The 27,309-nt window shown below is 40.4% G+C and overlaps 2 protein-coding genes across 2 annotated transcripts in view; one reads left to right on the forward strand and one right to left on the reverse strand.

The window, feature by feature from the left end:
- The window catches only part of gstcd (glutathione S-transferase, C-terminal domain containing), a 457,968-nt gene that overhangs the window by 400,719 nt on the left and 29,940 nt on the right, over nt 1-27,309 (forward strand). The gene's annotated exons all lie outside the window — the stretch shown is intronic.
- On the reverse strand, nt 4,346-27,303 carry papss1 (3'-phosphoadenosine 5'-phosphosulfate synthase 1). Its single transcript, XM_022214009.2, has 12 exons — nt 27,025-27,303; nt 24,464-24,578; nt 24,133-24,368; nt 23,533-23,671; nt 21,384-21,502; nt 21,029-21,142; nt 20,730-20,841; nt 18,011-18,216; nt 12,659-12,794; nt 12,002-12,270; nt 10,158-10,387; nt 4,346-5,501 (listed from the first exon to the last, which is right to left on the reverse strand). The coding sequence occupies exons 1-12, from the start codon at nt 27,082-27,084 to the stop codon at nt 5,363-5,365; spliced, it is 1,875 nt and encodes a 624-aa protein (XP_022069701.1). The 5' UTR covers nt 27,085-27,303; the 3' UTR covers nt 4,346-5,362.

Below are 27,309 nucleotides of genomic sequence, written 5' to 3' on the forward strand. Positions count from 1 at the left end.
CTTATTATTCTAATTTCTCCAGACCAGTAAAGTGATTTATTGCTGAACCAAACCAGAGTTCCTCCGTTCTAACTTTATTTCCTCAATATCAGACAAAATCTCATTACCAATTAAAAAGAATAACTTTAACATTGTTCTTACTGTGTTTGTTCCCTTTCCAGTAGCAGTTCCAATGTATTGACCTTCTCAAAGTTAGCAAAATTGCCTGCATGACATTATCCCTGTTACCTGTACTGATGAGCTTGCTAACTGGCAAAACTGTTTTACTTTCCTAAAATGGATAACTGTTAACTAAATCCAAATTACAATCACCAATTCACCAAATTGCAATGTCAAATCTCACAGCAGTATCTTCTTCTTAATAACACTTACTTAGCCTTGTTAGCCATAACATTTAGCTAACCTGCTAGCTAAGTCATGTAATGTTTGCACATTTAAGCTAGCTAGCCATATTGAAATTAAACATTTCACAGACAATACTAGCAGCAGCGAAGAGCAAAAAGCAGATGAAAATATTCTAAAATGCTGCCTCTGCTGCAATGCCAAATTACTGACTTTAATGCTGACAAGGAGAGATTTATTTGGGTGCAAAGAAAATGAAAAGGAAACATGGTGGCAGGGGCTTTCCAAAGTGCTCTTAAAACCTTGTCTTTTAATTATGCAACTTACAACACTGTAAGGCATTTAACTTAATCTGTTGTTGAAACTACTCTTAAAAAGTCAGTGTACTACTCATTTTGTACCGTGTATTTCACTGTTAAATTATGTGTTAAGGGGTTTATTACCTCATATTAGCCCACCAAACTGCACCTTTATAAAACAGAAATAAAAATTATATCTGTCATAAGAGACATGGTAAAGTATGCAGCTGTCACCAGTGTAGCCTTTGTTATCTATGCATATTCTGTTATACTGCTATAAATGCGTGCATCATACATGCAGTGACATCACTGCTGTCTCTTCTCATAGCACCAAAAGGTTCTGTTTTTACATGGACTCCAGCTGCATTTATCTCCAATTTCCTTCCATCTGGTTTGAGTTCCATTCAAAGCCAGTCGTGATAAAAGCAGGCTTTACTTTGAAAAACGCAATACTTTGAAAAACGCAATACAGTGATACAGGACATGGTTAAAATTCAAGCAAAGCGGTGTTCCTCGGTGATGGCTCTGAGAGTGTGCAGAGCAGAGTCGGTGCTCATCAGCAGTAATGATTTTGTGTGATCATGTGGACCGTGATAATGGCAGTGGAAAGAGCTGTCTCACATATTGTTTTATGAAGCGGGTTTTTTAGGAAGTTCTGCCATATGGTTAACATCCTGTGTGTTCAGATCCTAGGGGCCCATTTGTTCCTGGAAGACGCTGCTCCTATAAATTTTTCTTTGAAATAAATTAATACACTGAGTCTGTTGGGTTGGATTAGAATTTAGGGGATGCAGAATAATGCAGCTTTTTTTAATTCAAGTACAGGGAAAGCATTTATTATAGCCAGGCTTTAATCTAAATATACCGTCCATAGTCTGCATTCTTGATGAAAAGTGTTGCCACATCTGTTATAGGATGGATATATTTTGTGCTACGTACAATACTGTTCAATAGTCTGGTGTCACTGAGACAATTCCATGTTTGCCATGAAAAGTCACACTTGTATTCATGTGCTAACATAACTGCACAGGGTTTTTCTAATCATCAAATCATCAGTTTACCTTTCAACACCAATAACTAACACAATGTAGCATTAGAACACAGGAGTGATGGTTGATGGAAATGTTCCTCTGTAGATATTCCATTAAAAATCAGCCGTTTCCAGCTAGAATAGTCATTTTACTGGATTTCTGATTCATTTAATGTTATCTTCAGTGGGGGAAAAAAATGCTTTTCTTTCAAAATCAGAACATTTGTAAGTGACCTCAAACTTATATACACCCCCTGTCAAAAGTTTTAGGACACTTTCTCATTCAAATAAAGTAGAACCTGTCCTACAACTTTTGACAGGGGGTGTATCTACCAAATTTGGTACACATATGCAGCACATCAGACTGAACAAAAAAGTCAGTGACAGACACATTCCAAACCCAACAGGAAGTGAGCGATTTTGCGTTGAATGTCAGATTTTGCCCATTTTTCATTTTTTTCTAGAGCAAAGTCCTCCTAGGGGGAAACTCCAATTCACCTCAAATTCGGCCAGTACATACAGGAGGCCTTAATGATCTAAAGGTATTAAAATCTTTTTCCAAAGTCAAAGGGCGTGTCCGTGGCAGCCTCTGGAATTTTGATCCTTCGCCATGAAATTTCAAATGCTATGTAAATGCCCTGAACATGCTCCAATCTGCCTCAAACTTTACATGTATGATCAGAGTCCTGCCCTGATCACATCCATATGATGAAGTACACCCCCTGTCAAAAGTTGTAGAACAGGTTCTACTTTATTTGAATGAGACGGTGTCCTAGAACTTTTGACAAGGGGTGTATATGTTTGAGGTCACACCGTTATTGTATTGCATTCACTTTGTTTCCCCGTGTCCTTTCTTCGACTGTCCCTGGTCCCAGAGCTGGATGCTTCTGATCTGTGGTTTCTGTCCCATCAACTGGCCTAGTCTTCAATTCAATTCAATTCAATTCAATTTTATTTATATAGCGTCAATTACTTCATCATGTCCACTGTGGGATGCTGCTGCTGACCTTCCTCCAGCTGCTTCCAGCTGCCCATTTCCACTAATCTACTCTGCATCGTCCTTTAGCATATCAAGTACAGACTTGATATGCTAATCTACACACTGTTTGCATTTTACTATCAGCTGTACATGTAGTATATCTAATATCAGAGCCGTACACCACAATAGTGAACTGTGAATCCATTTGAATGTTAGCTTGTACGTTGTATCATCTACCTTATCATGCATGTATTGAACTGTGTGGTATATGTTCCTTGTTCCCCACCCTCCTCTTCTCCCATGCCTCCCCCTCTCTCTCTCTACCACTTCTGTCTCTCTCAACCCGCCGGCCAGCAGCAGATGGTCCCCCACATAAAGAGCTGGGTTCTGCCCTGTTAAAAGGGTGTTTTTCTTGCCACTGTCGCGTTAAGGCTTGCTCTGGGGGTTCAGGCATGTGGGTTCTGCAAAGCGTCTTGAGACAATTAGATCTGTAATCGGTGCTATATATATAAAATTGAATTTAATTGAATATATGTACACTACCAGTCACTTTTATCTCATTACCAGTAAAATCAACATAACTGAGTGACATTCAGCCTCTTTGATATTCTCTAGTTGAAGTGAAAATCTGCTATTAAAAAGTTGAAATGAGGTGGAGGCGTAAGTCATGTAAACAGTAGTCAGTACAGCACAAATTCTTTTGGCACCTTCAACCATTTTTTTTTCCTCCTCTGGCAGTGTGCCACACAGTAACACACCCTCAGAGGGATGAAAAGTTTCAAAGCAAGATCAGATTATGGGACAAACAAGCTGAAAACGGACCCAGAATGAAAATAGACCGAGCACGCTAAAACTAAGATAACATCAAGAGGTTACGGATACACGTAGTAACAGACACCTGCATTACCCAGGGAACACAGATATCCTCCAGACAGTTTAAAGGACAACAGAAATCATATGGCAACCTCTCCAAAATCATTTGATCATTTTCTGTGGGGGGGAAAAAACCCCCAGCTTGTCTTTTGTCTCGTCACACTGAGGTCCCAGCTTGATCTGCATTTGAGATTGAACAAGATCTGGTGAAAAGCAGAAGAAATTGCTGCTGGCAGGTCTCTTCGTTACATCTTGGGAGTTGGATTAGATGAAGTATCCAGGGCATTTCTTACAGAGCTACTCTTCTCGGTGTAGATTTAACCCTGTACAGTACATTGCACCTTCACTGCATCTGGGAGCCAGCTGCAGATCTCAGTATACAGTGTGTGTGTGTGTTTAGGTCTGATTGGGGTCACTAGAGGGTCTGTCTCATTCAATATACAGCCCATTGACCGACTGGGAGGTCAAACGAGTTCCAACAGGCAATAAGAACCGAACTGGAGAAATGTACTTTTGAAGAGACGCATTGTTCATCTAGACGACAGAACACACTTGAAGCAAATTAGTCACAAAGAGATTTAAAGCTATTGAGCTGTCAGAATGTAAACTGCAGTACAGCAAGATCACAAAGCTGAAAGTAGACTTTTCATCAATGTAAACCACTTTCTAGACTAAAATACATGAAAATCCATGCGGTCTTTTAAAATTAGCTGGAATTCTTTGAGAATATGTTATGCATTTAAAACTCTTTTGGTGTACCAAATGCCATGTGACGTGCAACAAATGCAAAGATCAGACAAAGGAAAAGTAAACACACTGTTCTTTTTTTTTTTGCTAAAAATGGTTTATTGGAGACGGAAGATTACAAATCTGATCCCTTGCTAACCCTCAACCATCTGATTATACAGGCCGACTCTTAAAAATGAATTACCACATGGAAAATATTAGCAACTCTTGAGAGGAAAAAATACAAATGATGAAAAAGTAAGAAAATACCAAGACGCTGAAGCATCAAAACTACATGCACAACACAGTTAAAATGAGAAACGTGGAAATGTTAGGACAGAATAAATAGACTAAACAAAACATGGTAATAAGTGTGAAATGAAGGTTGAGGTTGTACATCTCATAAAAACAGCTTTAACTGAATTTTAATTCCCTGACAAGTGGGACAAAAAGCAGGTGTGGTTCTTAATTTGAGCAAGACATCGTGTGAGTTGACTTTCTGAAGACCAAGGCACTCAATTTTTACTTCAAATACTTCAAATTTGGAGCATTTGCCGCAGCCACTTGCACGCATACAGTACAAAGCTACTCGTTTGAGTTTCAGAAGTGCATTTAGTGGACTGAGCAGGTGTCATAACCTTTTCTCCTTTGAAATCACAAATACCCAACATTCACTCCAGAATATTAAAGTACTGGTCAACAGTACTCTTCATACAGGTCATGATGAGACTTCTTGATCTTTAGATTTGTTTTTTATGTAACACATTTGTAACCAGTCATCACAATATACAGTCATAAAGTTAGTGAGAAAGACAAACACCTACCGGTACTTTGAAAAAACTTTGTTTGGTACGGACCTGTCCTACTACATTTCACAGTCAGAGTAAGTTTAGTTAAATAAAGCAACATACAGCTAAAACACAAATGTGACGAGACTAAAAACTGAGACCAGTTTCATGACCGACAGTTTAGCATAAAAGTGACACAGACGGAGGCCAGAGCGTGTTTTTTTTTTTTTTTTGATAGAAGTGAGTGAGTGGTCCCCACATTCATCTCGTTAAACATTAGTAGAAACTCTGTGATCCCATGTTTTATTCATTCGAGACTTAACCTTTAGGCCTTTTCCAGAGACTTATAGTATTCTTTCAAGACAGCCCAGGCCTTCGGTGCCATGAATCCGTCTGGAGGGTTCTCTCCCTCGCGGGCCATCTTACGCATGCGTGTGCCCGAGATGAAATCAAAATCTTGATGGCTGCAATTAAAAGAAAAAGGGTTTTTAAAGTAGCAGACGTATTTCAATCAATGGAAAGATTCTTATCAACGGCACCGTGAGCCAACAGCGCCAGCAGCTGTTTGAGAGCGAGCTGGACCGGGCCAGTTCACATTTCTGCAAACCAAAATGAAGCTTATGACACATCCCGCCCTGTGAAATGAGGCACAGTGATTGTTTGTGCATGGGAACATATTCCTCACATGCTGACCATTTCTCCCAGCTAGGAAATTCCTCTAAAATGGCTCTGCGGGAGGAGAGATAATGTCACAATGCAGAAAGAACTAGCACGCTGGATGAGCAGCGGTTGGAAAGTGAGGCCAGTACAGCCGACTGTCAACATGTAGATTTATGTTTAAGGTACTCTCGGGGTTTTTGCTACACACTGCTGTCTGCCACAAAATCGACCAAACTCAACCTCGGCCTGGAACAAGAGATTTTTTGGTCCCTTAGGAGAATCAGATTTTGGAAGAAAAACTGACATATCATCATAGTTTCATCTAAATTTGTGAGCAGCCTATTTGCGCATCTAGTGGTAACCAACAAGCTTTAGAATTGATTTGGAATCATATTCATGTCCGGGGCTGCACAGTAGCTCGGTGGTTAACACTGTCGCCTTGTAGCTAGATGATGCCTGGTTCGCGTCCCGGCCTTCCTGGGATCTTTCTGCATGGAGTTTGCATGTTCTCCCTGTGCACATGTGGGTTTTCTCCAGGTACTCCGGCTTCCTCCCACAGTCCAAAAACATGCTGAGGTTAACTGGTAATTCTAAATTGCCCGTAGGTGTGAATGTGAGTGTGATTGTCTCTATATGTAGCCCTGTGATAGACTGGTGATCTATCCAGGTGTCCCCGCTTCGACCTTAAGTCAGCTGGGATAGACTCCAGCCTCCCGCGAACCTAATGAGGATTACGCAGCGTGTAGATAATGGATGGATGTTCATGCCCACCTGATCCACTATATTCGCCAGCAAGGAGCAACAATTTAGTCTGTCCACCAGGTGTTGCTGAGAAGACAGTTCCAGTTGTCTGCTGAGGCCAAAAACAACCATATGAGAGCAGTGAGAGTCAACGGAAACAGCTGGAACTCTATAAAGCTCCATGAGGTTGAGGTAAACTGCAGATTCTTTAACACTGCCATGTGTTATAATAAAAGTATTGATTGTAGCCGTTTTAAATCAAAATGTTTTATATTACAGGTAAATACGCACATTACTGTTTAAAAGTTTAGGGTCACTTAGAAATGTCCTTATTTTTTAAAGAAAAGCTGTTTTTCAATCCAGATAACATTAAATTAATCAGAAATACAGTGTAGACATGGTTAATGTGGAAATTTGCTGGAAATTTTTCATGGAATATCTCCATAGAGGTACAGAGGAACATTTCCAGCAACCATCACTCCTGTGTTCTAATGCTACATTGTGTTAGCTAATCGTCTTACTGATGATTAGAAAACCCTGGTGCAGTTATGTTAGCACATGAAAAAAAGTGAAGAAGAAATTGCCTGGGAGATGCTAAACTTGTGAACAGCAGTGTATACATTGATATTTAAAAAAAATACTTTTAATGAGAACAAGCCAAGATAGTTACTTATTTTTGGAGTTAATTATTTATTTATGTAAATTGTCTGATTTTGGTGGTGTCAGAAGCTGGTTTGAAATAAATAAATAATCAATCAATCAATAGTTGTTGTTTTTTTAAAGTAGCTCGAGTTTTGTTTTTGATTTAAGCCATTTTAACCATTCTGATTGACATAAGTGATCCAACCAAAAATAAATGTCTAGTTTCCAAAAAGTATCAGTACACAAACACATTTGGTGTCCTGTACAACTATTAGGGGACAGAAGTCAGTTTAAAGAAAAATGGGTCTATGGGTAGGGTGTGGCAGAAAATGCTTTGGGTCCATTATGTGACAACACGCCCTAAAGAAGATCAGTGTGGTATTCTGATTATGTATTTGACGTGTCTGTGGAAATGCCAGGAATTCAGACTTTTATGAGACACTTTCAAAACAGACAAACAAGCATTAACACTGCTTTATTAACTGCTACTCCTCTAGTTCAGACAGGTTAAAAAACTAAATTACTGGGTACTTTGGTGCTACATAATAGAATCAAACTTTCTGTCTCTGCGTGAGTTTTCCTTGAGCAGACACCTGCCGTCTTTCAGACATTCTGACAACTCCTCCCTCCTCTTTTTACGACATATAGATTTCTCACTGCGCTTTGAGTTCACCTGTAAAGAAAAGATCTGATCATCTTTATGTGAGGCAAGCAACCAAAGATTTAATCTTCGAGCAGCACTAAGCAGAGCCCTGGCACAAGTTCCTCACGTCTTCACTCTCCTCATCTATAAATTACTGCGAGGGATAATCAAGACAGTTTTAAACATCTTGTTAACAGACATTTACACTTATCTGCACTGAGCTCACATTCAGAGAGGGCCAAAGCCATGCTATTGAAGGAGTAAATGTTGTAATTGTTATCACATGATAGAGAACATCTTGTAGCTCTGAAACATTAGGACTCTGGGGAGAAGACTTTGCAGATCCTGTGGCGTTAGGTAAAGGAGCCCCAGGCAAATTCCTCTGAGAACATTTTTATACAGTGTCAAATTAGAAACAGCTTGCTGCGATGTGAGCCTTTTCGTCGTAGAGAAAGACTGAGGGGTATTGTAATTAGGCTGAGCATCTGTACTCCTGAAATCTGGAAAAGCAAGTGTGTTTGAGGGAATGAAAGGTCATAAATCTAACCAAATGGCCACTACAGACTCTGGAATGCCAATACTCTTGAATTTACTCGCTTCCATTAGCCTGAAAATGATAGACAAAATTATATTACATAGTAAACAAGAAAAGCACTCAGAGAGCGCAGTACTCCAAGGCTGCTCAGTCGTATCATTTCCGAAGGCTGAAATCTTGAAAAAATTTGTATTGGAAATCACGACACCATAGAATGTGTCCATTTAATATAGATGTACCCACAAACAAGAAGAGCTTGCACTGAGCACAGGCGCGTGTTATGGATGTGTACATTATGTACGGATACCGAATCATGTGACCTAAACATGTAGCAGGAGACAGGAATTGATGGGACTCGGAAACACCCCCACAATTTAATCAATTGTTCATTGTATCATTTTTAATGGATATGTCCTGATAAGTTCGCAGCGGTGGATTTGTAGCAGGATCGTCTTCATGTTATCATCACCAGGCAGCTGATGTAGTGTTCGCTTGTTGTCATAGTTACAGTGACAGTGCCACTATTTCAAAATGATGCAGAAATCTTTAGCAAATATGTGGATCCAGACTATAAGCCGCATCACTGCCAAAATCTAATCACTTTGTCCTTGTATCATTTCTGACCTCCCCTGAAAATTGACTCATCCGTTAATCTGTTTTTGAGTAGTGTTGCTAACAGACATACAAACAAATGCCGATTGTCACATAAGTAAAAATAAAGTAGAATGTATTTTGCCAGAGGGAGTGAAACGTGTAAATTTTTCTTGATTATCAAAGACATGAGCTTTTTAAAAATGACTATGAAGAATAAAATATGCTTACATACACATATTCGTCTTCCACTCTGTTCATGACTTATGTAAAATGTGACATATATTTATGTATTTTTTGCTTTTATATTTCATTTTCCTGAATGTTTTGTGTTTTACAACAACGCAGCTTGTGTCTAGGTGAAATTAACACTTTAAATCCTTGACTTTCAGACTGATAACAAATCATTTAATTTCACTGTTACCTCTCTACTTTACTAAATAATCTAGACTGATAATTTGTGGCATTGTTCAACAACATAGGCCTATTTTAGAGCTAAGCCCTCATATGAAGACACATAGGGCATAAAGCTTGACTCCAACTGTGAGTCTTTCCCTCAGAAACTGATGAGGAGTTTCAAACACAGAGCACTCAGCTGGTCGTAGCACTTCAAAGCCAAGGAAAGATAAAATAAAATGTCGGCAGTATATAAAACATACTATTTCTAGCAGCACTGTTACTTGTTTTCACAGAAGAACTAGATGTCCCTGATCAACTGTTCACTTTGCACTCAAATATGCATCATGGAAAACAAAGCAAATCCTTTGATTAGTCTGGCTACATTTAATTTCAACATTTCTGGCTGAGCACAGCTACAGTTGCGTAACCCGATGGAGAAAGCTGCATCAAACCTGGAGGAAAGGCAAAGAATGCGCATGGTTTCTGCTGGTCGTCATGTGCAGTGTCCATACACAGAGTTTAATTAATGGCAGGTCTCTGTAATTTTGAGCAACATCAAAGCTCATACTAATCCACTAAACCATTTAACTGTATAAGAAAGAAAAACAATCGCTGTTAGTCTTGGCTTCGCTGCAGATAGAAAAGAAGAAAGACGGAAAATGGATGAAAGAGATTCTTTGTAAACAAGACGAGCCTAATGAGTAATTAATTTAGAGAATATAATTACTGTTTAGGCTGCTCGGTCTAATTGGGCTAAATGTGAGGTATTACTAGGGACTAAGTCTACAAATAAGCTTTTTAATTTAGTGAGAGTACGGCCTGTAAACCACCCATGAGCATCATATAGAGCCTGTAAGACCACAAGAAACAAACCGGAACAATGGCATTACAACATAAAGCAGGACTTACTTCTTCGGGTCATAAAAGTCCATGGCTCTTTTAGCCTTGTTGTAAGCTGCGACCTTAAAGGGTACAATCTCGAGCGTGATGAGGCCTGGAGCCATGGTGAGGACCTTGGCTCCATGAGTGGGCTCGTACAGGTCCTTTCCTGTGTCAGGATGCGGCATGCCTGCAGGGTCACGACCCACAATGTAGAAATTGGCACCAGCCACCATTCGTGCTCTGCAATGCCACTGAACCTGTGGACGAGGAGTGAAAAGACAAACTGTAGCTATGGAAGAAGCAGGATTTATGAACAGAGATAATAACTTAATTGATGAGAACGTCAAAATGGCATAGCTTAGCATGTGGCTATGCTAACATTTACTGATTAGCAATAACTAAAACATGAAGCTGACTGTGATATTTTGCTTAAACCCAATTTTGGAATGAATAAACAATTATGACAGACATGCAGAGATCCCCTGGTTACAACGTCCCCCAACCATTTACCAATTAATTATGATAACACAGAGGATATGAGCCTGTGATTGGTCATTGGCATTGACTGCCTTAATACCAGCACTGCACTCTACTTTTCAAGTGATTTTATTTTATCTCTCTCCGTTTTTTTATGTAAGTTTTAATTTCTTTGTTTTTATTATCATAAAATTTGATTTTATTGCTTAAATTAGGTTGTATTTACATGATTTTAATGTCTACCTTTAAAATCGTCTTTGTTATTTATTATCTTTGCCATTGTAAAGCACTTTGAATTTCTTATATATAAACTTGTCTTGTATTTCACAGGGCTTTCTGCTCAACTTTCACGATCTACATATCATTGTCACTGAAATTACAATGTACATATTTTTTCTTAATAATTAACTATTAAATTAATACATAAACAATTAAATTAATAATTTGTTTATTTGCATGTAAATAAAAAATTCGACTCATTTCACTCAAACAGCACTAATTTATAACATATGATCTCAAGACACTTCACACAGAAAGGGCAGGACCTCAGAATGATACAGAGAAACAATAGAAAGCAGTCTAAGGTATAATTATAGAAGATCAGCTGAAAAGTGCCTTTACAATTTTCCCTTTTTAGCAGACCTGATCTACCTCCATATAAGTTCAGCCAGCCTGCTTCAATTTCTCCCCTTAGGGACTTGCAGTCACTAGAAGCATGCGGTTCTTGTTCTGTTTCTCATTATAAATAATTGTTAAATCTACCCATTAATCCTTGACAATTACTAACAATACCTCCATTGGGTTTGTGCCTATGTAATTTGTATATTTCAGGATCTGTGATTTCTAGATTAGACATACGAAACAAGCGGCTTCAGCTCCAAGCAGGCTTTCAGTGTGTTGCTAGAGAACATGAATTCTTCAGAAGGAGTTCAAATATTTACAGTATAAGCTGTTTATAATGGGTTAACAAAGGCAGAACTAGAACAGTGAGGCTGAGATTGTTCCTGGCCCCTCAAAACCTCTCATTCAGAAATTCAAACCAAATAAATTCACTGCCTGTCATCCACTAGCCTGCAATCTGCTCTCAATAACTTGCACCATAGCTTTCCTATTATCATAAGTGAATGATTAAAAGATTCCCAGCTACACAGCTACGCTCAGTCACACGGAGATGTTTGTGCATGGCATGGAAACACTCAACAGAGGGTCCCAAGACAATTTTAAATCCCCTTTCCTGCCGTTTTTCACTCTAAAAAAAATTTGAAAAGTATGTGACAGTTTTCTTCCCTCTGTGTCTGTTGTCATTATTCAGTGCTGCATCCATTTTGTTCTCCTTTGTTTAAAGAAACTTTAAACATGCGACCTCCACTGTGACATTTTTTAATAATCATTACCTCAGTTGGCCCCGCGTACATCATGGGTGAAGGGAAAATAGCAACAATGGTGGAGTCTGGATTTAGGATGCCCTCTTCCAGCACAGCGGCGTGCTGCTTCATCCTCCACGGCAGCGGCACGTCATCGTCTTTGGTCCAGCCTCCCAGTGGGTGGAGCAGCAGAACGGGCCGGCGGTAACCTCGCTCGATGAGACGCTTGTGGGTGTCCTGCATCAGAAGAGCGTGGCCGTTGTGGACTGGGTTACGGAGCTGGAAGGCAAATACGGCATCTAAATAGAGAGAGGTTTGTTAAGCTGCAATCAAACACATCTGTATACATCTGTACAAGACAAACAACAGGCCACAATGTAGCCTTAGATAATCAAGCTGCAGACTGCCTGACCTCTGGAACCACATACAGTGTGTGTCATCGGTGAAGGACTGAATCACACCATAATCCTCCAACTCCTCTATTGCTGTACCAAAATCTAAACAAAGACTACAAGCACTAAAGAAGTGAGAGGAAGTTGCCTTCTTCTTTTAAAGGAAAAAAAAATGCTAGCAGTTGATAATTATTGTGACATTATCGTCTCTCTCTCTGGTCCAAGATGTCATCACCATTTCAATTTAGTTCAAACTGAAAATAAGCCATGGCCAGCTGAACTTACTGAACCATACCTGCATTCATTTCTTTAAACTTCTGTTTCAGCTCAGTGGGTGTCAGTCGGTACTGGTCGAGTCCATCGTTCCAATAGATCCTGTCCAGAACCTGCAGGTCTCCACCAACCAGCCAGTCTCCACTTTCCATCACCATCTAAAAACAGAGCCGTAATGATCATGACAGTGAACACAACTCAAACATAATCCAGACTTAAGGCACTATGGTCCTTATAAACTTGCCTGCACTGGAGGCCGGCCTGTGTGAATTCTAATAAAAGCCCTGAGTTATTACACAGTTGCAACAGGGACACAGCAGCATAAATCAAAGTCTCGATATGTCGTTAAACCGCCAACAAAACTCTGGCTTGTCTATCCTTCTGCATTTGGTCACAACTGCTACCTTAATTTGAATAACAGTGCAGAGACAAAATCCGATTGTATTCCATGGTAAAACCTGGTGATGAGCTCATGACCACACTGGAGAGAAATTTTCCCCTCCTGAGATTCATCCAACAATGTCACGAAAGTGCTCAGGATGCAGGCAAAGGCTGCTATTGTTTCAGGCAATATCTTCTGCTTGCATCCTGTGGCACTTATGAGACCGTAGCTAGAGTTACTGAAACCCCTGGCCTGTGCCTCGTTAACGTGATACAAAGAGACAAATGTCTACAAGCTAGACAACGAAAGAAACACAGCTTCAGCACTGAGGCTTTAAGAACTCAAAAAGGGACAGAAATAGAATCAAAAAGAGGATTTCAGAGTTGATTTAAAAAAAACAAAAAAAACAAAACTCATCCATGTCACTGATGTTGCTGGCATGTTAATACTCAGCCAAGGAATGCGATGGTGTGATGTGACGATCAGCGTTGGTTTGTCTGTCTGCTTGTCTATTAGCAGCATTACTCAAAAATTTGAAATTTTCAGGGAAGGTCAGAAATGACACAAGGACCAAGTGATTAGATTTTGGCAGCGATTCAGCTTATAGTCTGATCTACGGATTCGTTAAAAATTTCTGTATCATTGTGAGATAGCAGCACGGCATCACTGTAACCATGACAACAAATTAACACTACGTCAGCTGCCTGCTGACGATCACATGATTGCGATCCTACTACAAATCAACCACTGTGGGCTTACCAGGATTTACACATCAGCAATGATACAAGGAACAATTGATTAAATTGTGGGGGAGTCCCATCAATTCCTGCCGCCTGCTACAAATTTAGGTCACACGATTTGGTATCCGTAACATAAAATACACATGAATAACACACGCCTGTGGTCAGCGCGAGGTCATTTTGTTTGTAGGTAGATCTATATTAAATGGCCACATTCTATATTGGAATGATTTCTGATCATCAATAACAAACAAATGCTGCTTTTCTAAAACCAAAAAAAATGCTGCATCTCTGACAACGCCATATGGGGGAGTGAACAGCCTTAGCAGTGTACTGAGCTCTCTGAGTGCTTTCCTAGTTTTTCATGTGGACACTCTTTGACATCTACACTTTACAAATTGATTGATTTCAGTTTGATCTGGCAAACTATACAAAAAAAATCTAAGCGTTGTCAGCAGCAGAGGTGTCTACGTGATGTGAAAAATAGCCGCTTGGCTCCGCTCATTGCAAGAAATTTTCAGCGTCATGTTGCAATTTGTTTTCCACACTCCAATTCATCCAGCCTGTCCACCGCTGGCCTGATAAGAGCCACGAAAGATGCCTAAAAGTCTAATTCTTTGGAGAGATCAGCGGCATAGACAAGTCAATTTATTTGTCCAACAGAAATAAATGGAAAGTATAATGTCTACATGGACAAGCCAAAGGAGGAGGCCTCCACATCCACATCTTAACCATTTTAAGTGCCCCACGACTTCACATGTGAATAAGGGGCCTAGCCAAATAAACAGCGGCTACACCACAGCTTCCGGTGGAAAGGGCTCCTGTCTGACTGACAGATAGATAAACAGGAAAAAGTGGATTAACTACATGTTATGTTGAGTCGCTTATTTCTGACTGAAAAGAAACGGGATCAAAATGTTGTAGCTATCAGTGCAGAGGTGTGCTGACAGACTGGCTCCGGTGCAGGGAGTTAAAACATACACTTCTGTATACACACACACTTTAATGAGTGAGACCTTAATCAGAGCAGGCTGAACACACATTAGGTTAGAGGGGATAAAGAATGACAGTTGTGGAAATACAGAGCACACAGCATGTGTTTAAAGCCAGCATTGAGACATCAGGTGTTGACAGTGAAGAGTCATGGTACCAATTTATGAACCTTGCATCCTTTCTGATGCATCTTAAAGCACATAGTTGAGCCAGATTTCATCATAAACAAGGTGATACAGAAAAAAAGAGATATCCCCTAAAATTAAAAATGACTGCCAACTGCACTGAAATATTGAGACAGCTGTTGTCTGGTGCTCAAGCTGGCCAGAAAGTTTAGCAGCAGAGGGCTTTAAAATGAGTCAGCGAGGCTTACGGTAAGTCTGACCCCAGGGAGTGAAATCGTCAAACGGCGCACTATTAGTTTTGTCTTCAACTTTGCGGTCAACTTAGCAACTGCACTAATCCTGATAACAATGACAATATAAAATTAGACAAGCAGTTTTTAAAATTAACTTTGCACTACAAGTCCACACAGATGGAAACAAAAGGGGCAATTACACAACTATTTCTGTCACTAAGACCAGACAGTTATTTTCTTTTACAGCTACAAGCCAACGTCACTTTCTGCAACGTGTGCAGGATCAATTTGGGACATTATTTCGCCACAGAGTCTACCTGAGCCCTGCAGAAGTCGATAGGACACAGATGGAAATAATTCCTGGATATATTTGCAGAAGGGTTGGGTGAGCAGAAAGGTGGAAGCTGGCAGTCGCACAGTCCAATCTCAAACACATTTCAGTGGAGGCCGAGCGAGAGACTCGGCATCCAAATATAACACCTGCAAAACGAGGGTGGACCAGAAAGATCAAGTGATTACACTGGGCGTCCTGACAGACTGTGAGAAAAGCTCCTCTCCTCCACCTATTCAGTCTTTCCATAAGCAATGTAAAAAGGCCAGCTGGGATCTGTGTTCTATCAGTGCCGAATGCAGGGAGGCAGTTTGCTTTCACATGCGCAGTGTTTATCACATAGCACTCCGAGACAGACAGTCTGGAGCTCTGCAGATGCTGCTCAGTATTTATTTGCCAAAAGTCAAGCTTCTATTACATTTCTGACATATTAGCCCATATTCTATATTCAGCTTTCAGGCTTGGACAGAATTCAACAAATAACTAATTGAAAGTGATTTGTACTTGAAAAATCCAAGATTGATTTTTGCAATTGCTCTTAGGAAACGTGTCACATTTGTTTTAAATGTTATGTCGGTGTGGACCAGCTGCAGCTTAAGGACCTGTCGTGACTCGAGATAGTTAGCTGACTGCCTATCTAGTTGTCAGTCCAGAAAATGCATTTAAAATAGGGATAGACTGTTAATGACTGATGCTCTGTTTGTGTTTGTTCACAGGATATTACTTGTAGCTGTGAGATACAGCGCAGTGGAAGCCTTAAAAGTCATGTGAACGGTGTGTGAATTATAATTTTTTCCAGTCTGTCCCTGCTGGGTTGCTAATGCTAGCTATCCGGCCGCTTGCAGATGCCCGGCTGATGTCGTGTCAACACAAACAGTGAATTAGTGAGCAGTCTTCCAGTATTGTCCTGCCTTTGCTCAACGTGATGATTAAAGTGACGTCTGTGCTTAGTTGAAACATCTGGTGCTGCTAGTCCACGTGTAGCTGTACAGGATAGCATTTATTTGCTAAAATAAGCAAAACGATAACACCTTTATAAGTAGTGCAGGTTTAGTCTTTTGTCATTGATCCTAGTTCTGTAAACAGGAAATGTGTTTACAATCAAGCCTATCGTGTGCACTTAATACAATTTTACATTCAAGGAAGCATCAGTGCCGCTCTCTTGTTGACTGTGGAGGAAACTGACGTTCCAAGATAAATTCTGAGAACTGCTTAAAATCAATGCTTCAAACCAATTCATTCTGGCTGCTATTGTATGAGGCAATACCTTTTATCGGTCTCTTGTGCTAGAGTTACTGAAAACACTGGCCTGTGCCATGTTAATGTGACACAAAGTGGCTATTTAGAAACCAGGCAGTAAAGAACACAGCTCCAGCACTGACACTGAAAAGTTGAACTTGAGAAAAAAGAAAAACACATTCGTGTCACTAGCTTTGTTGACATGTAATTTATCATGTGAATGCCCTTTGATATCCATACTTTACAAAGTGACTGACTTCAGTTTGATCTGGCAAACTGTACGTAAAAATGTGGGTGCTGTCAGCAGCAGAGGTGTCTGCGGGATGTGATCAACAGCCACTTGGCTCCGTTATAAGATGCTTTCAGGACCATGTTGTGATTTGTTTTCCACACTTAAAATTAATCCAACCTGTCCACTGCTGGCCTGGTAGGAGTCATGTACGATGCTCAACAGTCTTATTCTTTTGAGAGATCAACTGCGTAGAAAAGTCACAACTGATTTTTTAAACACAAGTGAATAAAAAAAGGTAATGAACAAGAAAAATATTCAGAGAGTGCAGTACTCAGACAAGGCTGTTCATTCCCCCCATATGGCATTGTCAGAAATGCAGCCTTTTTTATTAGTTATTGATGATCAGAAATCATGGCAACATAGAATGTAGCCATTTAATATAGATATACTTGCAAACAAAATGACCTTGTGCTGTGTGTGTTACACGTGTGTGTTATGTACGGATACCGAATCGTGTGACCTAAATACATGAAGTCCCATCACCCGCCACCCTTACAATTTAATCAATTGTTCTTTGTATCTTTTCCGACAGATAATTCCTGATAAGTCCACAGCAGTGGATTTGTAGAAGGATCTCAATTATGTGATCGTCAGCAGTCAATTGATGTAGTGTTAATTTGTCATGGATACAGTGACGCTATCTCACAATGATATAGAAATCTTAACAAATCCGTGGATCCAGACTATAAGCTGCATCACTGCCAAAATCTAATCACTTGGTTCTTGTGTCATTTCTGACCCCCCCTGAAAATTTCAAGTTTTTGAGTAATGTTACTAATAGACAAGCAGACAGACAAACATACGCCGATCATCACATAACTTCGCCGTGCTCCTCAGGGAAGTAATAAGAAGCTCACATATGTGCTGTGTTTGACCATTTTCAGTAAAAAGGGGCCCTCACCCAAACAACAGCCACTACACCATAGCTTCCGATGAAGGAATCAGATCAGTTCTCAACCAGAGATTATTACCAATATCCTGCCCTACTCCAGGAACACAAACCGTGAGCCTGAAGGCATCTGTAGTCTCAGACACTAACCTTGATGTAGGGGTGGTCCTTGCAGGTGGTGCCCCACTGTCGAGCACATCGCTCTTCTTTTCGGTGTTCATAAAACTCAGGGTTACGAAGGATGGCCACTCGTCTGCCCTCGTACACCAGGGCCATGGCTGTCACACCGTCCAAACGCTCCTTATCTGCAGTCGACACTGGCAGCACCACAGGCACCGAGAGGTTGATCACCCCACCTATGGAATGAGAAGGCACTGTTACGCTCACTTTGTCCTTGTGTCATTTCTGACCTTCCCTGAAAATTTCATCCACATCCATTAATCTGTTTTTGAATAATGTTTCTAACAGACAGACAGACAAACCAACGGCAATCGTCACATAACTACAAACACAAAATAAACACCCAAATATGTCATCAGGTATTCAGACCTTTTGCTGTAGTCCAGGTTGTAGTCAGATGCCTCCTGTTTGATTTAATTATCCCTGAGAATCGTCCAGAACTTAAGTGCACTTGACCTCTGGTAGATTTAATTGATTGGACATACAGTACTTAACAAAGACTCAAAGCTATAACTGCTGCCCGCAAATGTACTGAATTATGGGTCTGTACACTTGGTAAAAGGGCATTTTTCTGTTTGATTTTAAAGAAATTTGGTAAAAAACAAAACATTAAATTCTTTCTCACTTTGCCAAAAAAAGTTAATTTTACCTATTTAAAAGAAAAAACTGTATATTGTTCATTTAAAAATAAGACGTAAGGCGTAAGTCAGGTAAAAGTGTTTAAAGATCAGCAATGCACAACACGAGAGCCTCACCATTCTTGTAAAGTATCATGTTGTACGCCTCCAGGCTAAATATGGAATATACGGCTAAACCACAGACTAGTGTGTCTTCAAGCCTGCAATTTAAGAAGAAGAAAAATCCTTCGCCGCCACAGTGGAGCTTGACCTTTTCTCTCTTTTCCCGATTTGATAAGTGTGGTGACAGCCCTCTTTTGGCACATTAATTTTGCCATCCAGGTTGATGAAAACGTTGAGGCCGGCACGCTTTTCACCTCACATCACATGAAGTCCCGTGTGGACAGGAGGGGATGCTGACTGCCCCTGCCTCCCGCTGGACCCCTCTCTGGTCCCCCCTGTCACAGTGCAGAGCTTACAGCTGCTTCCAATAAAACACACACGCAGGACTGCCAAATGTCTGAACGAGGGAGACACAATCTTGAATTTGTATTTCTGTTTATTTTTCCAGACTTCTTGATTAGCTGCAGTTTCATGCTGCCCGACCAGTTTTAGCATGAGTGTGTGTGCAATCAATCCTTTCACTGTCAAATCCCAGGAAGGAAGTGAAAATGGACAAACGGTGGTGTGCGGTGTCAATCAATACAAAAAGCTTCTTCCTCTTCGTCCCTCTCCCTTGGGACAAACAGGAAAGTGAATCATGACTTTTCACGTCTATATTTATATATGTCTGCCTCTAATTTTACTCTAAGCTGTGAGATGTAGATGGTTTTATCCTTCAGTTGTTTCATATACACCTGTCAAAATGTTAAAAATGAAACACAGCCTATGTTAACTCCCACTATACATTGTGTATTTTTCATTTCCGTGTGTGTGTATCTAACAAAGTATTTGGCACCACACTTCAGAGCTGATGTTTGAATAGTGACAGCAAAAGTGACGTTTTTTTTTTTTCTTGGAATTTCAAACAATACTTGAGAAACTGCTGTAATTACACAAACAGAATCTGTACTCAATATGATTCATTTTTAAAAGTCTGCCAAAAAAAAAATGGAGACACTCATGAGGGCTGGGTGTGAATGGAATCAACACTTCATGACTTCCAGCCTCACTCCTGATTTTATCAACGGGATTATGCCACCTCGGTTAACACTGACACTGCCGGTCAAAAGTGTGGGGTCACTTAGAAATGTCCTTATTTTTGAAAGAAAAGCATTTTCTTTAAACAATAAATAAATCAGAAATCCAGTCTACACATTGTTAACATGCTAAATGAATATTCTAGCTGGAAACGGCTGATTTTTAATGGAATATCTCCATAGAGGTACAGAGGAACATTTCCAGCAACCATCACTCCTGTGTTCTAATGCTACATTGTGTTAGCTAATGGTGCTGAGAGGCTCATTGATGATTAGAAAATTCTTCAGCAATTATGCTAGCACTTGAAGAAAAGTGTGAGCTTTTGTGGGAAACCCCAACCTTTTGAACGGTAGTGTACTTAGGTCTCTCAGTACATCCAACACTGCACAACATTCATTGTCCAGTGCAGCGACACATAAAGGGAGTTGTGGACTTACTTGCTCATCTAATTTAATGCTCCGTTTAGTCAAAGTACTACATTTGTAGTAGAAAACAGAAAAAATGGAACCCGAGGAGTGCAGCCAACAGAGGGTTCAACCTTTACAAATCACACAAAACTTGAAAATGTTACAATGCCAGACGCTGTTGAATGAGCCCTAAGAAGAGGTTGATGAAGAGACTCAATTTCTAGAAAACCTGCAGGATGGTTTAGCGATAGTAGCACCAGAAAGTGATGCATAAAATGCACTAACTTCATCCAATTGCTGGGAATTGTGCACTAATGTCCCAACAGAAACCCATCAGCCATTTTTGGTGATCCATTTTGTGAGCACTCAACTCCACCTAGTGCCTTTTCTGTTGCAATGAAATGTCAGAAGCTGTTTTATTTTTTATTTTAGCGTATGAAAACAATGATTTCAAAATCATCTCACCATCCAGCAGACAGTCAAAATGAAGACACTGCAGAAACTCCCTCTCCCTCATAAAGCCATTCAGAGGAGTAGCCCAGCCTTCAGCCAGCACCTGCACCCACTGCATGTCCACCTGAGGAGATATGTTCATAGAAACAGACACATACGGCAGTTTGACACACTCATCATACATACGGTTCAAAATAAAAGGATACTGGCAAATGTATCTGTGGATAGATTAATGACTATTCTGTAAACGGTACAAACAAAGAGCTATTAAGCTTCATTTTGTTTTTGATTGATCAAAATTAGACAATCACCTTCCCAATCTGTATAGCAGGAAGCGTCTCTGCATCCGCCTTAGCCAGATCCAGTTTATTCTCCTGAACGTACAGCTCTTTCACTTCATACGAGGCATCAACAGGAACTATATCCTGCAGAGTTAAACATCAAAATATCAAATGAGCAATTAGAAAGACATCATAACACAATATCCAGCATAAAGAAGATGTTGGTAAAGGTTTTCATTTCACTGAAGGACTGCACTGGCATCATTAGCCATACAAAAATGATGCTTCAATGCCCCCTAGTGGCAACAGAAAAGTGAATTTCAAGACTTGATGACGGTGTTACTGGGGATACAGATGATTAATGCAGGATATTTCTTGCCCTCACCCTCTCCTGGAGCAGATCAACGAGCTGTTGTATGCATTCGTTCACACTGCAGGAGTCGGTCTTCAGCACCAGCTCTGGAGCCTCCGGCTTCTCGTACTCTGAGTCAATACCAGTGAAACCTGATTGGGAAAAAAGAGAACTTATTGCACAGTGTAAACTATTTTTCTAATCAATATATTTAACTCTGAAGGAACGTTTTCAGCAAACACTATTTCTTGTGTATTTCTATCATTTTATGGATTTGAAATGGACACAGTATGAAATGTACAGCAGGTCCATCCATCCAGCTATCTGTCTATCCATCTATCTGTACAATGCAAAAGCATAATAAGCCAGAAATGGACCACTGAGAAGGGAAAAAGACATTAGCAACAAATTCAGATATCAATAGATAAAGAGACTCTATCTAAAGGAGTCTATCCAGTCACTCTGACTTAGGGTGAAGGTAGGAGACACCCTGGACAGGTCACCAGTCTGTCACAGGGCTACACATAGAGACAAACAATCACACTCACATTTTCACCCACGGACAATTTAGAATCACCAATTAACCTCAACATGTTTTTGGACTGTGGGAGGAAGCTGGAGAAAACTCACACTGCACAGGGAGAACATGCAAACTCCACACAGAAAGATTCCAGGCCGGGATGCAAACTAGCTGCAAGGCGATGATGCTAACCACCAATCCACTGTGCAGGCCCCATGAACCACTTATTTTGAAGAAATTTTATGGGCCTAAAGTACATGAATCACCACTAAATAAACCACTGAACATGCAAACTCCATGCAGAAAGATCCCGAGAAGCAAACTGGGGATCTTCTAGCTACAACGCAAAAGTGCCAACCACCAAGCCACTGTGCAGCCCCCTTGAAACATCCGTTTTCTTTTAATCTGATGGCAACAGAATGTGTCAGCTTCATGTCTGAATGAGCTCCCTGGTCACTTCTCTGCAGAAGTTGCAAACTTACTTCGTCATTCTGACTAACATTTCTGTATCACTTTGCAACACTGCACAGCTCTGAACTGCACAATATTTGACAAGCATGCACAAGCGTTACACTTGACGTTTTTCTACTACCAGTTGGATCAGGAGGAGTCTACATATAGATTAATACTGGGCATAAAACTTTTCTAGAGATACTACAGAATGTTTGGTCTGATATAGTATGATAGACTTAGACATAGACTTGTATCTTATCTCTCATATTTTCTTATAACTATTTGTCATACGCATAGAATGTCTATAATGTCTGCAATGTGAAGAGGGAAATAAAATGCAGCACTGGTATTTTTAATTTATTATATAAAGTCTAATCTCCAACACAATTAGCTAACTAAGGCTGGAAACTGCCAGAGAAAATTACACATACAAGGGAACTCTAACTGCAGGAATTAAAGATTCAATCGGCTAATTAATTAAAGAGAAACTCTTGAATCCCAGTGTCTATTTTACTTATTCAGAGCAGTTAGAGGTACTTTGCATTTAAAATGTAATTTTCAAGTATTTATTTATATATGAGACCTACTTAAATCAACAAAATGAGTTTTAAAATATATTTATTTTTTGTAATCCTATATTTTTTCTGAACTCAAACATATGTAAACTCAGTTGAGTATAAATGGAAATGTGAAGCAATTTGACCAAAAAATAGCAAATGTGACAGATTTTCACCACTTATGATGTAAATACAAAAAGATGCACATACACATATATTACTGTAAAGGATACAAACACAAAAAAAGGCTTTGCATTGCACCCTTTCGACCTGAGACAAAAGGGAAATGAACAAAGACCAATCTGCTCTTCAGAAAGGACACAAAATGCAGGATATTGAGTCAAGATCTCACTCCTGCACTGGAAAAAGTGGACTTTTTCTAACCGTGTCTGTGTAAACATTTTTAAACTGGTAAATTTGCCCTCACTAGCTCCACTGGACCATTCACTGTGTTGTGTTAAGCAACACAACATCACATTAAAGTACACTTTTATCCAACCTCTGTAGGTCTAAAGAGTATAGAGGATCGTGCAACAAATGCCACAGTCATTTATCAACTTTTATCAAGTGAAAGTTGGGATCATATTGTGAACATAGACTCCAAGCTTTGTATCTACTAATGCACGGCACATGGAACTAAATCATACTGCACCTCTGATCTCCCCCGCTCGGGCTCTCTTGTACAGCCCCTTCACATCCCTCTGCTCGCAGACATCAAGAGGCGCGTCAACGAACACCTCAAAGAAAGGCAAACCTGCAGCCTCGTGGATCTTCCTGGCATTGAGACGATCCTGAGAGACAATAACCATATACAAAATGCGATACAAACAGTTAGTGAAAGGTGGCACAATCCAGGTTCAACAGTTCAGGTTATTGTCTGCTGCAAGAGGACAACACAGTGTACAGGAATTTGGGTTGTTTTTTTTACCAAACACAGCTCAGAATTGGTCACAAATAATGGACAGGAAATGAAGAACCACAAAAAAGCTGCAAATCATGCATCTAAGTTCTACGTTGTGAATGATAAAGAAAAATGGCTCTTGACAATGAAATGGTAAATTCCACAACTCCAACCAGAAGTTGTGTTTATTTTTTCTTATTTACGTTCACTATCAGATCAAGTTTAACTTTATTTAAACATGATTCAATGATAAAAATGAAACAGAATGAGAGCCAAATTTGCCACATGTATTGCTGTAATCGTCTCGTTCTCTCATTCGGCTGCTCATACTGTCTTTGGAGAGTCACTCACCCTACTGTAGGGAGAGATGAAACTGGCAATGCAGACCAGCCCTGCATCAGCAAAAAGCCGGGCCACCTCAGCAATGCGCCTAATGTTCTCTTCACGGTCCTCTGGGCTGAAACCAAGGTTTTTGTTCAAACCCTGACGGATGTTGTCCCCATCCAGGGTGTAGCAGGGAATACCGTGACACACAAGGTACTCCTCCAAAGCCATGCTCACTGTTGTCTTCCCTGCACCCGACAAACCTTTGCAAGGAGGAAAAGCACAGGATTATGAAAAAAAATCACAACATTTATTAATGCCACCCTGGAATGTGTTACAGTAACACGTCGTAACCTACCAGTCAGCCAAACGGTGCATCCTCTGAATCCTCCTCTGGTGCCCACAACCTGCCCTCGCTTGTTCCGGCTTACATGATGAGCTTGATAGGTCACATTAGTTGCACGTTGCATTCCCTGAAACGATACAGATTTAGTGTAAAATCAATTCACTTGCAGCCCAATAATACAGATTTATAGAAAACATGTCAAGCCTTGCAAACTTAAAGTTAATAACACAATAAATCATCTCAAAAGTGGCCTTAATGTGTGACTTCCCAGAACCAGGCGGTTCTTACAACACGTATGTAGAGCTGCAAGGAATGATCATTTGCATTACAGGGTGGGGAAGCAAAAATGTCCTATTGACAAATTTGAATGTCCTGTCCAAATCAAAACAACAATTAAAATCAAAGTTCCTTACCTTTATCCAGTCTTTTTAGTATTTGTCAGACCTTGGTGCATTGTGAAGTGAGCAAGCAACAAGCAAAACGCAATAGGGTTTGTGATCTCCTGGATGCCCAAATCCCTCAGAAGGACATTGTCAAGATTGTTGGCATCAGTGAGAGGACCATTCGCGCATGCCAGACAATCCAGTTTGGGCACCAAGAGATCTCCAGATGGTCCTGGGAGTCTTGGGCTCAGATGGCAATAAGATCCCCCCCTACTTCTTCAAGCCAGATCAGAAAATTGGAGCTGATGTGTACTACTGAGATACACCCTTTTGCCCTGGCTGAAGGCCACCTACCCTGACAACAACTATGTGTGGCAGCAAGATGGGGCTCCTGCTCACACATCAATCAAGGTCCAAAAGTTCTGTGAGTAGAATATCGCGAACTTCTGGCCCAAAGGCATTTGGCCCCCGAGCTCACCTGATCTAAACCCCCTGGATTTTTTCTGATGGGGCGCCATTGAGTTGAGGACTAATGCCACCCCTCATGCCAATATGGATTTACTTAAGGCTGCATTCTCCAGGGAATGGGAGGCAAGGAGGATGTCAGGAGGGCCTGTGCCTCTTTCAGAGGCTGTATCGAGCCCTTCATCATGGCTGATGGAGGACATGTTGAATAAACATGTTCTGAAAGCTTTAAATTTGAGTTCTTCAGTAAATCAGTTCAAAATTCCAAAGAATAAAAAAGTTATACCCATTTATAGTTTTTTATTTTTTTTTAACCTGACAGGGACATTTTTGCTTCCCCACCCTGTAAAGTAGCAATTACTATTTTAGTTAACCATTTTACCATAGCACAAAGTGACATTTCAGTGTTTTTGTCTGGTCAAATCAACAATGCAAAGCCAAAGATGGGTTTTGAATCCTAACATTTAAAAATTAAGACATTTTAAACAGTTTACAATTTTTTCTGCATTGGTATATTTGTCTATTATTATAGCTTTTGTTGCTTGTTGGAATCAGGAAAACCATTAATTGTTAAAGATATTGTAGAACACGGTTAGGCACTGAAGCTTTTAACATGAAATCAAAAAGCATTTCTGCTTGCAGAAGCACATTACCTATGAAAAGCATGGAAAAACTTGTTTAACCAGACTGCCTTATTCCATAAACCACTCATATTCATGATGCAAACTCCATGGCAGACCAGCAATAGCGACTTTTCCGTAAATCTCCTTCACAAAGAGGATCACAACCACAGTGCAGCACCAGAATGTCCCTAAATACACAAGGGGGCATGGCTTTGGAATTGGCTTATAGTGTGTCTGTTCTAGTTGATCTTATATGCCCTCTCAATCTGTATAAACGCACCTTAGAAACCCTCAAAACCTGTCATAGCTTGTGTCCTGTTGTCATTTATCTGTTGCAAAACCTAAACTGAATCTGCTGTGGGTGAGTGCGTTTGTCTGAGATTAAAGTATGTTGGATTCTGTAAAAACAGGATGGTTAAAGGTACTGCAGTGCAGAGTCAGCCGGTGAGTGTATGAAGCACGAATCAAACTATGCGACTGTGCATGCAGGAGTAGATTAACTGTCCCTTTAGACGCCCTTGACTTGCATCACAACTTGCAATGTAATAAACCACAACGGAATCCCACTACTAACATGAGTACCAAGGCGTTTTAATTAAACTAACACACCTTATGAACCCTTAAAAGCCTGTCACAACTTGTGTTCTGTTGTCATCCAACCGTTGCATAACAGAGAGTGAATCTGCCGTGTCTGTGTGAGATTATTGACAGATGTGCAAAGACACTCTAGTGCAGAGTTAGCCACTGAGCATCTTAACCAACAATCAATTGCAGAAATAGGTTACCAATTAAACGCACAGGAGGGGTTTTCAAAAGGTATTTTACTCACAAGGATGCCGGAACCTTAATGTGTAATGGTATCACAGCTGTGCAAATAGTTGAAGCCCTTCTATTAGCTTAAAAAAAAACACTCAGCTCATTTTTAGCAACAACACAGAGCTAGCTTTGCTGTGTAGCAGTCTAGCTAACGGTAAGTGTGCTGATTAAACTAGCAGCCTTGCCGGCTAGCCTGTTAGCTCATTAGCAGCCGGTGTGTGGAGGTGGACAGGACACGATGAAACGTTGAATTAACAGAACTTGGCCATAATAACAGAAAACTCACCCAGCTCTCGGCGGCGTTGCTCAGCTTCTGTTTCTTGTGCGAGTTGCCATGAGTCTCCATGGCTGGCAGCAGTCAGCGGCTGGTACGACCTCGTTAAAAATACGCCGGACGACTAAAAACGGCTTTGTTTCCTAACACAGGTATGGTTAGGTTTTTTTTTTAAATTATATATATATATATATTTAGGCACAGGTAGGTCCAGTGAATGGAGGAGCCCGGAGCCGAGGACACCTGGCACCACAACCGGGAAGAGGGGCCACGTCACCGGTGGAGAGCTGACGCATT

Source organism: Acanthochromis polyacanthus, chromosome 3 (genome assembly GCF_021347895.1).
Source record: "Acanthochromis polyacanthus isolate Apoly-LR-REF ecotype Palm Island chromosome 3, KAUST_Apoly_ChrSc, whole genome shotgun sequence".
NCBI classification, from domain to species: Eukaryota; Metazoa; Chordata; class Actinopteri; family Pomacentridae; genus Acanthochromis; species Acanthochromis polyacanthus.

Excerpts from the sequence above, each read along its gene's own strand:
- papss1 (XM_022214009.2), bottom strand. The coding sequence starts at position 27,084 with ATGGAGACTCATGGCAACTCGCACAAGAAACAGAAGCTGAGCAACGCC. Across the intron at positions 21,143-21,383 it reads TTGATCTGCTCCAGGAGAGG|GATATAGTTCCTGTTGATGC; the intron begins GTGAGGGCAAGA and ends TTAACTCTGCAG. Across the intron at positions 12,271-12,658 it reads GTTTAAAGAAATGAATGCAG|ATGCCGTATTTGCCTTCCAG; the intron begins GTATGGTTCAGT and ends CTCTCTATTTAG.